Here is a 10402-nt window from a genome sequence, read left to right on the forward strand (position 1 = left end):
TTCATGTGTGTCTGCGTTTACAATTCTCGCGTCCCGTCGTCAATCGATAGCGCAATGCTATACGAGAGAGAGAGAGAGAGAGAGAGAGGTATAGTTATAGAGCTCGAAGCCACCGCGAGCGCTATTCCGCTATTCTTGCTGAATCACGCGAACAAAGAAACACCGCTACGAAAATTTCAACTTATCGCTACGTCCACGCGAGAGCGATAAAAAATTCAGCTCACCTGCTGAAACAACGGAAGCTGAAGTAAGTCCCTGTCCTCGGCAGCGGCGGTGACCTCGAAGCTGGGGGCCGGTTGGGGTGGATAGATGTTGGCCTTGCCAGGGTAGGACGTGCTCCTGCGGAACTTGGCGGGACTTATGCAGGATGGATGGGCCGTAGGGCCCGGATGCGTCGTGAAGGTTGGACTGGTCTTTCGGGCCTGCAGACCAGCGGCCGCAGCGGCCACAGCGTGCAGCGACGAGTGCAGGGGCGGTAAATTGGGTACCGAGCGCCCTCGGGACCAGGGCGACAGTCCTGCAGCAGCTGCAGCGGCCTGGGGAGCCGTGCTCCACTGTTGTCCCGTTTGTGGACCACCGGACCAAGCCGCGTACCCTTTTCCAGGTAGATAAACGCCAGGATGCGACGTTGCGGTCGCTTGTTGTTGTTGCTGCTGCTGCTGCTGTTGTTGCTGTTGCTGATGCTGTTGTTGCTGCGACGTTTGCTGCTGTTGCTGCTGCTGCGACGAGACCTGCAGCCCATGACGGTTTCCGGTTGCGGCGGAAGCCACGTGCTGCGAGAAATTGTGACTAGCTGTGATGGCACGTCGAGTGCCCTGAGCAACCGCGGCTGCTGCCGCCGCCGCCGCCGCCGCAGCCGCTGCCGCTGCTGCTGTTGTCGAACCGGAACCGGCGAAGAGTCCCGCAGGACCACCGGTCGGGAAGTTCTGGAAGGCCGCGATCGATCCATTGACCGGTAAACTGTGCAGCGCATTGTCATCCGGCGTTGCCCACAAACTTGGAACCCTGCTGGCCGCCTCGGAGAAGCTCTGCAGAGAGGAAGTTCCTCCGCAGCCAATGTCCTTGTCGCCGGAGGAGCAGGAGCTCGTGCTTATCGCTATGCTGTCCACTTCGACGGACTCCTTGGACTTTTCTTGAGCTGCCACGACATCCACCAGGCTACCGCCCGGGGACAAGGGCGTCGATTTCCCAGTGGCCTGCTTCTCTATCAGCAGATCGTCCTGCATGTTGGAACCACCGTTGCCCCCGCCGCCAATGCTCGACGCTTTCGGACTTGGCAAGCTGCTGGAGAAGAGGCTCGTGGCGCTGTAGTCCCCCATAAATCGCGAGTGGTCGGTTTTGTCGTCCGGGGTCAGCCACCTTCTCCCTATATAAGAGAACCTCTGACGGTCCAAGTGCGTCCTCGTCGACTATCGATCGCCCTCTCCGTACTCGTAAAAACAACTACGAGCCCCGGAAGCTGAGTTTACCGTCTTATCTTGCGATCGATTTTTCCGTCTCCCTTCCTGCTCTCTTTTTTCTTCCTATTTTTCCCTCTTATATTTACCAACGTCAGTCGCAGCCGCACTCGACAGCTCCGTTCCAGCACCTTATTGTCAGCATCGTTCCTTTTCCCTCTTCAACCTAGCCCCCCTCCCCCTCCCCCGCCCCCTGCCCTCCCCACCGTGCAGGGTTGTTGATATCACTTCTCCCTCACGATCATAATTTCATCGACACTGACCTCGATTACCTATTTTCCAAGCTCGAATATATATCCACCGAGGCTCGCACTGCGGAACTTCACTGAAAATTCCGATTTAGCTATTGGCGTGTAACGACGGCACTTCCGGTTTGGGCTCGCACACTCGGTAGAAAATAGTCGCGTGACACTTCCGTAGCACCGTATACCAGGAGCTTAACCCTGCCGGAGTGGAGCAGCACTGGGCAGAACGAGTGTGACAGTGAGCAAGATGGATGGATGGATGGATAGATAGATGCGGATAGATAGCGAGGGAGAGGGAGAGGGAGAGGTGGAGGTAGAGAAAGAGCAATGGATGGGGGAGTTAGCGCCTCGCGAGTCAATCCACCACCTCCCGTCTCAATCGCGACATATCGTTTGGCACGCGTTCCCAATGATGATTGCGACCCTACAACCGGAGGCCTTCCGGTTCACCATTTTAATCCTCTCTATATCAACCTGCCGATCCGAGCTCCCTGTATATAGTACGTGCGCGGATGTCGACGGATCAGTATGGCTACGGCGACGACGACGACGACGACGACGACGGCGGCGGCGACGACGCCGGACGTCCAAGCGTTCGGTTTGCCTGGCGTTAAAGGTTCGTGCGAGGTGCCGACTTTGGGAACACTGCGAGAGACCGTGCGCGGGCCAGAGCATAACAGCCTGAGCCTCCACGTAGCCGTGCCGAGTCGCTCGGCGATCTTCGCCCACCGCGCCGAGTACAACCTCTCTCGTCCTCCTCGCCTACAACCTCCACGACGACGGCGCTCTGCTCTGCGGACGCCCCCCTTGTCGACCCAACGCCCACGCACGCGCCCTCAGCCGAACACGACCACCCGCGTTTCCCGTCAGCCTCCCTCCTCAAGCCCCTTTCCACCACGAACCAGCGCGCTTCGACCACCGTTCGCTTCCCAGGCTCCCTCCTTCCCTTCTTCCCCTTATCCGACCCCATTCGCCTCCTCCCACTCCACAGACCTGCTACCGCTGTACTGTTATATATATATATATATATATATATATATATATATACACATATGCATGTATATAGTATAGTACACTTACCTCACGTCGTCGACTACTTCTACCATTTTTCCACATTCACCGAAAGAAAAACCTCTCTGCGCGCACACGTATACACATTTATTTTCACTTAGTAGAGACGCTAGAGCCTCTAGACTCAACTCCCCTCCTCTATCCCCCACGGATACTCTTCTGCCATTTTTAGGTTCGCTGCCTCTAACTTGAGATCCGAGTATTTTCATGTTTTGTATCTAGGCTCATCTCTGTTCTTAACATGAAAAAGATTTTTGAGCTTTCGAATCAAAAGAAGTGGGTTACGCGCGCTGAGATTGTAAGATGTTGGAAACCTTCGAAGTTTCAAGGCAAAGATTAGGTTGGGAATCAGTAGTTAACAGTTTATTTGATCGGACGTAGTCTTTCGTCCTTCCATTCCTTGATACACTTCCCTTCCAATCGTTTCTCATCACATCGAATGGAGAGGGATAAAAGTCGAGATGATTTATATTTATCTGGTAACTGGATGGAAATTGGCAATAATTTTATTAAAATTTACAATATCAGTCCACCGTTATTACTGTACCCCATTCACGACACTTAAAATTTTTAACAGTCCTTGACCCAAAATTGACGTCTAATTTTATAAAATTTCTCGTACTGGTCAACATTTTTCGATCCATCCCTAGCTGCCCGTATTTATTTGAACCACAACCCCAAAACGATTTATCCTCTGTAAACAGATACTTTTAAAAATGAAATCTTTTTTAAAAACCGACGAGCGATTGATCAAACTCACCCATCAAACAAATAGTAAATGCGTTTCCACATTGCACATCTTTCACATTTGATTCAATAATTTCCCCTTTTTCATTTTTAAAGTCTACCGGTACTGGAATTGCTTGTACATCGCTGCTACAACCTTCTATTCCTAGTTCTCCGTTTGTATTCCATCCCCAACTGTACAAATCCCCCTGTAACGCGTACTCTTTGAGAAATAATATTACACCTCCATTAAAAATTGTATAATTACCTGATCAGTCAACACTGCGCTATGCCAGCCTCCTGCTGAGATTTTTACGATCCTCAAACCTGCTAAAGCACATATTTCCTTTGGATTGTCACAATCTTCCAAATCATTATGTCCTAATTGACCTCGACTATAAAAATTCAATAATTTTATATCTTTTACGAATGAACCACTTTCTTTTGGTTTTAAGATTATTCTTTCAATTTATATACCTACGTTCCTATGCCCATAGAAAACACTTCTCCATTATTTGTCAAGAAAATGGTATGATCAAACCCACAAGCAACATCCACAAACTTTATTCGTTTTGGCATGTCCAATAATAGTGGAATACTGAATGCTCGACCTAGAAAAAAAATGCTTCTATTGCTTATCAATAACACCATATTATTAACTTTAACTAACCTAAATTTGTCAGAGCAAGTGCAGCATTTCCTTGGTCAACTTTTACTAAATATTCATGTTCAGAATCTTTTTGTGTAGAAATCAAAGTTGGAACCAGTTTCCATAATTTTTCATAATATTTGTACTGCCAAAGCTTATGATTATTGGAAAGAAGTAGTATACTATCTTTACCAGGAGCAGCGTCCTTGAAACTGTACATATGTAAAACTTTGATCAATACAATGTTAAATTTTTTCTAAATAAGATAATTTATTTATACATACATATCTCCTGTGTTATCAGGTGATTGTAACAATTCTAGCAGTTCGTCTACATTGGTAACATTTTCAGAATTTGAATGGGTAATGTATAATCCTTCATTTTTCCAAATAAGAAAATAGTTCCATCCAATTTCTACTTTAGAAATATCATCAATTAATATTTCTGTAAATTTATCCACAATTGGTACTAATCGGTGCTTTTCAGAAAACAAATAACTGTTATTTAAACCAGCATAGTAAAATTTCATCTTCCTGCAAAAAATTTTAAATATTTTTATTACTACTGCTTATAACAATACATATAAGTCGAATCTAATTATTAATATATGGATTATTTAAGTAGAAACCAATATAACCTCTCATTTCTACATCAGCTGTTTCTTTTGCATGTTACGCGGCCCCAACGCAGTCCTTGTCAAACTGCAAACAGTGCAAACAGCCTTGCGTAGTTGCGTTGCGTACTTACACATGTCTTCGCATAGCAGTTGCTATTCTCCTGTGTACCCCACTATCTACTACCCCTACCCTACATTCTTCCTCTGTTCTCTCAGGGTTTCAGAATTTATAGATTTTATTATAATATAAATATATATATATATATATATTTATTGACTTATAAATACATTTATATTCAAAATATTTATATATATGATAATAGTTATACTTATACTTTATCAAAATTAAAAAATACTACAAATATCATTCAAAATAATTTAGCATCAATTCATTCCAATTTTTATAACAGCTTTTTAAATAACCAACATTGATAGCTTTCTCTATCTCAGGTTCTGCAGACAATTATGTGTATTTTGTAAAAATAAGTATCTTTAACAAAATAATAAGATACTTATCATATCTGCAAACTGGATAGATTGTAAACTTAGAAATGCTTTTAAATATAAATTATTACAAATAATAGCGCAATTATAGATGTAATGCACAATGGTTAAATATACAAAAGGAAATATTGTTTGAATAAGAAACTCCACGTATTAAATTTACATTTTATCTGTTAACTATTTGCATATTCCTATGCATTGAAGCAATTAACGATAATTTTGTTTCCTATGATTACCAATATAATTCCTCGAATAATTATTTTTATGATGATTATCTCTACTCCTGTAAGGCCTATGATCATTATAACGGTCGCTTCTTCTATCATCTCTATTATCATTTCTACCATCTCTACTTTTGTCACTTTTATTATCATGGTCTCTATGATAGGGATGCATTCTCCTAGATCTTCTGTCATCCATATAAGGATGATCACTGATCTGACTAGGGTATGTAACTAATGCAGGTGTAGGATACATGTTAAAAGAATTAAATTGCAAATTAGACAAAGAGTGGCCTAACAGCATTTGTTGACCCATTTGCAGTGCACTCTCAATTGCAAATGGATTAGTAGGATTTGTTTGCTTCTGTGGTGAAACTTCAGGATTACATCTTGGTTGAATTTGAATCACCCTATTATACAACAAGGTATTTTCGAAAAGGTTTAAAGCATAACCAACAGAATCTGAATGCTTGTATGTAATGAATGCGAATGCTCTTTGCTTTCCATTTGGATCTTTAGGAATATGTACTTTTTGTACAGGCCCTCCCTGAAACATTTCAATGTTTTAATTTTCAAAACTTTTTCTACCTACATATCTATATACATAATTCATTTTACCTACCTGTAAAAACAACTCATACAATAATTCTTCTGAAACTTTTTCACTTATATTGCCACAATAGATTGTTCGTGCTCCGTCATCCATTTTAAACAAATAGCGAACTTAACCTAAAATTAAAATAAGTTTCTGGTTATATGAATCATTTCCACTTATTTACTATAAGACTTATTATTTACAAGTTGAATACCAAAAACAAAAGTTTGAGTCAAATAAATAAAATGTTGAAAATATAATAATTAAGCTTTTTTACCTTTATTGTATAACGGCGTAAGTGTACATACGTATTATGTTCGTAGTATTTATGTTATTATTTAAAGGAGCATCCAGTAATATATGGTACTTTTATTAAATTTATAAGCCTCAGAACTAGAAATTTAGTTTATTAATATTTACAAATTATATTAAACATGAACTCCATGAACTAACAATGAACAAATACTACTTTAAAAAAATGTAATTCAATGCACGCAAACGATGCAATCTACAAACCATCACAAATCCTACAATCCAATACAACTGATGATGCTGATGGATGAGTGCTATAACCTGTTATAACGCTAACGAGTAACGACTGGAACGGAACAGATTGGAACTGGAATGGAAAATGGAAGTAATGGAACTATGGAACAATGGAATTGTCCTAGAGACTCCTTGCCTCCCGCCTCTGCTGGAACAGTGGAAATAGTAGAATCAGTAGAATTCTGTGAAATTGAGATGAACAATGAGCTGAGATGCACCCACGGGACAAATCAGTAAAGTCTAGTAAAGATACTGAAACCGAGAATGTCAAAAATCACATGACACTTTGACTAAAATGTTGTGAGCAATATGAACAACGGAACAGTTACAGAGGACCGTTACTGCCAGACAGTGATGGTAAATAGCGGGAATTCATTGTCCCCACTCTGATTACTCTTCCTTATGTAACATAATTATTAGGAGCAAAATGTGGGTATCAAATTCCCGCCATTTACCATCAATGTTGGCATCACAGCTGGCAGACCTGAGAACTTGTCTGATTGTGAGCAGGCGCGTTACTTTTTCGCCGAGTTCACTTTGAGTTAGTAAACTTTACTTAACAATTGTCCATTTTAATGTTCATAAACGGCTCACAAGTTCATATGTTGATATTCTGTATATACACTGGTTCATACACCAGTTTTGTTCATACTTTTTTATAAATAGCGCACAATATACATATTAGTTATTGTATTAATTAGTGTTAAAACATTTACTACAAATTTTACGTATAAGACTTTATGTAAATTTCTTTTTTCTTGACTTCATCAAAATAATATACTTAATCGCTCGCTCTCACTGATAACATTTATTTTCTATTATTTCAGATTGATGATTAATGCAATAGACTGACATAACCAAGAATGTCAACAAACAAAATCAATTGTATAGAAGCCAAAGTAGATTCTGATGGAAAAAATAAAGAAAAAATATTTTGTACATTTTGTCCATCTAAAATTCTAAATGATGCAGCAGCAACCTTTATAAATATTGAGGTATCAAATTTTTAACTCTATGTCAATTCTTTAAATATAAAAGCAAATAAATTTCTATTCATGTCTGTGTGTAAAGAAGAATATATTATTCTTCCATTATCCAATGTTTAAAAACAAAATTGTTTCTTTCCTTTAGTATTCTTTACCTTACATACACAAGAATGAAACTGCAGAGGCAGATCAGCAGGAAGCAATAAATGATTATTGGCTCGTTGAAAATATGTTTACTTTTGAAAATATTGGAGTATCTAACACAGTCGGCAATGTTAAATACTTAGCATGTGCAGACTGCGAAAGAGGACCAGTAGGCTGGCACGATCTTGGCTCTAAGAAATCTTATATTGCTCTGTCTAGAGTTAAACACCAATAATGTATATACACAACATGTTTAATATCATTTATTGTATACATAAATTAATGTAAGATTTTGTAAGATTCATTATTATGTAAATGGGTAATAAAGTTTTTACTATTTTGACAAATGCAAGTGTTATTTGTAACATATTTCATCCAATAGATAGAATGTAGCTAGATTAGAAATTAATTCGTATATTCGTGATGTGCTAGATTGTAGCAGTAAGTATCATATTTAAAAAGTTAATTTAAGCTTAGCGCTGTCTTAGCCAAAATTAGCTTGTTCACATTTTAATTTCCAATACAAGCTTAACTTAGTTTTTGTCTTAAATAATTACTAATCTGAAGTTCGAATTGAGTTGATTTATAAATGTAAGGATAGCATTAATTTTAGGGCGATATTCATAGTCAGATCTTATAAATAAGAATATCTGTAGCATTAACTGTCCATATTCTTCTAACGCTGATAGAAAAAGATAATTTATACTTGAAACGCTCTTATTTATTAGATTTGACTGGCTATGCAGTACGTTACCAAATATTGTTTCTATCTAGGATATTTTCTACTTCAACCACTAGATGGCGAGCAACAAATCCCGCTCTCTCAATAGCGAAAATGTGATTGAAGGTATTGAAGAATACCATGATTCAAAGCCAAGGTATCGCTTCTCGGCCTCAATGGCTAAGATCAAAGTGTAGTATCTGTTCTTATCAGCTTAATATCTGATACTCTTCCTATAAGGGAGTCAGTATATTAACTTACTTTTTGATGGTTGGCGGGTATTCGGGGCTTGCTCTGAACCTGCTACGGGTCAGCTTGGCATTGCAGTATCGCCTTGTTTGGCCTACATAATTAATTAAAGCAAAATTATTATCTTCAGGAAATGTTTTTACTGTATAAGTGAAAAGTTTTTTTACGGGATTGATAATGAACTTTTAATAAGAGTTTTATCTTTTTACCTGGGTTTAGTGTTAGCGGGGATCCTTTATACACTGGCATTACAGTGCGAGAAACCCGAAAAGGTATGTCAATGATTGATGCCAGCTTTGTCAGGCGATCTATTTCAAATTCATTATACCATTCCAGTGGACGTTGCGGCTGCTCTTTTTCTAGTGAAACAAACATAGTTTTGTAAAACCGATAAAAATTTTTTGTTAAATAGCATTTCTTGAAAATCTAACTATTTTACTACAGAGCAGGTTGCAACGTCACTGAAATAGTATAATGAGTTTGGAATCAGTCGTAAAATAATGTCGTATCGTTGGCACGTGTTCTGCTTTGTATGTCGGTAAGAAGATCCTAAAATCTTACATTTTTACACTTCATGTATAACTACTGACATGGTCAATCTTAGAATGTTAATTTCAAAAAGAGAATACTCTATCTTTCTGCATACGCCTGTTAGTTTTGAGGATTTGTATTTTATTTTGTAGACGTACATCCTCAAGATTCATAATTAATATGCAGAAATAAAAGAATATTTGTTTTCCAAAACTAACGTACCTATATTGTTCTTGGCTACTAGGACACATAAGTAATACATTTATTATTAGCTTTAATAATAATTATACAGGGGAAAATGATACATTTTATAGATAAATGAAAACTTCAATTTTACAGCATTGTTACAATAAAGCACTCGGTAGTCAGTAATGGGGGAAATTCATGAAATTTTAATGAGGCGACTCTTTCATTCTTTCGCAACACGGATATTTTTGACATTTTCCAATTTTTCAATTTTAGCCGCTAGATGGCGAGCGATGAAATTCGCTCTCTCACTAGCGAAAATGTGGTTGAAGGTATTGAAGAACAGTTTGATTCAGAGGTAAGGTATCGCTTCTCGGCCTATATGGCTAAGATCAAAGTGTAGTATCTGTTCTTATCAGCTTAATATCTGATACTCTTCCTATAAGGGAGTCAGTATATTAACTTACTTTTTGATGGTTGGCGGGTATTCGGAGCTTGCTCCGAACCTGCTACGGGTCAGCTTGGCATTGCAGTATCGCCTTGTTTGGCCTACATAATTATTCAAAGCATAATACTTATTCTTATTACCTGTATTTAAGAGGAATTGACGTTTTAGTCAGTTTATACCGCTAGAATTTTTTAATTTAGGCGAAGTCCGAAATGAATGCAGTCTAACAGATTCACTTAAAGGTGCCCAGTACACGGCACATGAATTGCTCACGCCCGATGCGACATTCTTTCGCAGTGTTGGGGCGGACACGTGGGGCGAGATGTAAACGCGTGACACGTATCTGGAGCAAATGCGCGGTGCGTGTATTTCACACGCCGTGTATCTGCACCTTAAGCTTTTAAGATTACGATTAGTACTTTTTACACATACTCGGTGCGTATTAAGGTTCATTCTTTAAGCATCTTTAACTTTTTATTTTGCCCCTTTACAAATAATATCTTCTTA

General features: G+C 39.5%; 4 protein-coding genes and 2 non-coding genes across 9 annotated transcripts in view; 3 read left to right on the top strand and 3 right to left on the bottom strand.

The window, feature by feature from the left end:
• Positions 1-1589, bottom strand: part of orb2 — a 36088-nt gene extending 34499 nt beyond the window's left edge. Inside the window, exon 1 of the mRNA XM_066726274.1 lies at positions 225-1589. Coding sequence (XP_066582371.1) covers positions 225-1319 — 1095 coding nt within the window. The 5' untranslated portion in view covers positions 1320-1589. The remainder of the gene's footprint in view (positions 1-224) is intronic.
• A 1534-nt stretch (positions 1590-3123) lies between these two features.
• LOC136772281 (RCC1 domain-containing protein 1) lies at positions 3124-4969 on the bottom strand. Its single transcript, XM_066725158.1, has 7 exons — positions 4786-4969; positions 4433-4681; positions 4170-4360; positions 3981-4110; positions 3768-3894; positions 3534-3708; positions 3124-3467 (listed from the first exon to the last, which is right to left on the bottom strand). The coding sequence occupies exons 2-7, from the start codon at positions 4675-4677 to the stop codon at positions 3298-3300; spliced, it is 1038 nt and encodes a 345-aa protein (XP_066581255.1). The 5' UTR covers positions 4678-4681; positions 4786-4969; the 3' UTR covers positions 3124-3297.
• A 137-nt stretch (positions 4970-5106) lies between these two features.
• Positions 5107-6950, bottom strand: LOC136772282 (RNA-binding protein 7). 3 transcript variants are annotated; one of them, XM_066725159.1, is made up of 4 exons: positions 6853-6950; positions 6362-6775; positions 6112-6218; positions 5107-6036 (listed from the first exon to the last, which is right to left on the bottom strand). In XM_066725159.1, exons 3-4 carry the CDS (start codon positions 6193-6195, stop codon positions 5476-5478), a joined length of 645 nt encoding a protein of 214 aa, XP_066581256.1. In that variant the 5' UTR covers positions 6196-6218; positions 6362-6775; positions 6853-6950; the 3' UTR covers positions 5107-5475. The 3 variants fall into 3 exon arrangements, with proteins under 3 accessions (XP_066581256.1, XP_066581257.1, XP_066581258.1); XM_066725160.1 differs by having other exon boundaries at positions 6362-6477; positions 6601-6946; XM_066725161.1 differs by lacking the exon at positions 6853-6950 and having other exon boundaries at positions 6362-6477; positions 6554-6610.
• Positions 6951-7022: 72 nt separating this feature from the next.
• strat (RAB interacting factor STRAT) lies at positions 7023-8107 on the top strand. Of its 2 annotated transcripts, none has more exons than XM_066725163.1 (3): positions 7023-7171; positions 7458-7625; positions 7762-8107. In XM_066725163.1, exons 2-3 carry the CDS (start codon positions 7494-7496, stop codon positions 7993-7995), a joined length of 366 nt encoding a protein of 121 aa, XP_066581260.1. In that variant the 5' UTR covers positions 7023-7171; positions 7458-7493; the 3' UTR covers positions 7996-8107. The 2 variants fall into 2 exon arrangements, with proteins under 2 accessions (XP_066581260.1, XP_066581259.1); XM_066725162.1 differs by having other exon boundaries at positions 7160-7372.
• A 533-nt stretch (positions 8108-8640) lies between these two features.
• LOC136773152 (U2 spliceosomal RNA) lies at positions 8641-8833 on the top strand. Its single transcript, XR_010822571.1, has one exon. It is a non-coding gene; the product is annotated as a U2 spliceosomal RNA (small nuclear RNA).
• A 979-nt stretch (positions 8834-9812) lies between these two features.
• LOC136773151 (U2 spliceosomal RNA) lies at positions 9813-10005 on the top strand. Its single transcript, XR_010822570.1, has one exon. It is a non-coding gene; the product is annotated as a U2 spliceosomal RNA (small nuclear RNA).
• Positions 10006-10402: the final 397 nt, after the last annotated feature.

This window comes from Prorops nasuta, unplaced genomic scaffold (genome assembly GCF_024137725.1).
Source record: "Prorops nasuta isolate Cenicafe-Biocafe unplaced genomic scaffold, Cenicafe_Pnas_1.2 PNAS00004, whole genome shotgun sequence".
NCBI lineage: Eukaryota > Metazoa > Arthropoda > Insecta > Hymenoptera > Bethylidae > Prorops > Prorops nasuta.

Coding starts and splice junctions, on each gene's coding strand:
- LOC136772282 (XM_066725159.1), bottom strand. CDS start 6,195: ATGGATGACGGAGCACGAACAATCTATTGTGGCAATATAAGTGAAAAA. Junction 6,037..6,111: donor TGTATGAGTTGTTTTTACAG/GTAGGTAAAATG, acceptor GAAATGTTTCAG/GGAGGGCCTGTACAAAAAGT.
- strat (XM_066725163.1), top strand. CDS start 7,494: ATGTCAACAAACAAAATCAATTGTATAGAAGCCAAAGTAGATTCTGAT. Junction 7,626..7,761: donor CAACCTTTATAAATATTGAG/GTATCAAATTTT, acceptor TCTTTCCTTTAG/TATTCTTTACCTTACATACA.
- LOC136772281 (XM_066725158.1), bottom strand. CDS start 4,677: ATGAAATTTTACTATGCTGGTTTAAATAACAGTTATTTGTTTTCTGAA. Junction 4,361..4,432: donor CCTGATAACACAGGAGATAT/GTATGTATAAAT, acceptor ACATATGTACAG/TTTCAAGGACGCTGCTCCTG. Junction 3,895..3,980: donor TTTTCTATGGGCATAGGAAC/GTAGGTATATAA, acceptor GAATTTTTATAG/TCGAGGTCAATTAGGACATA.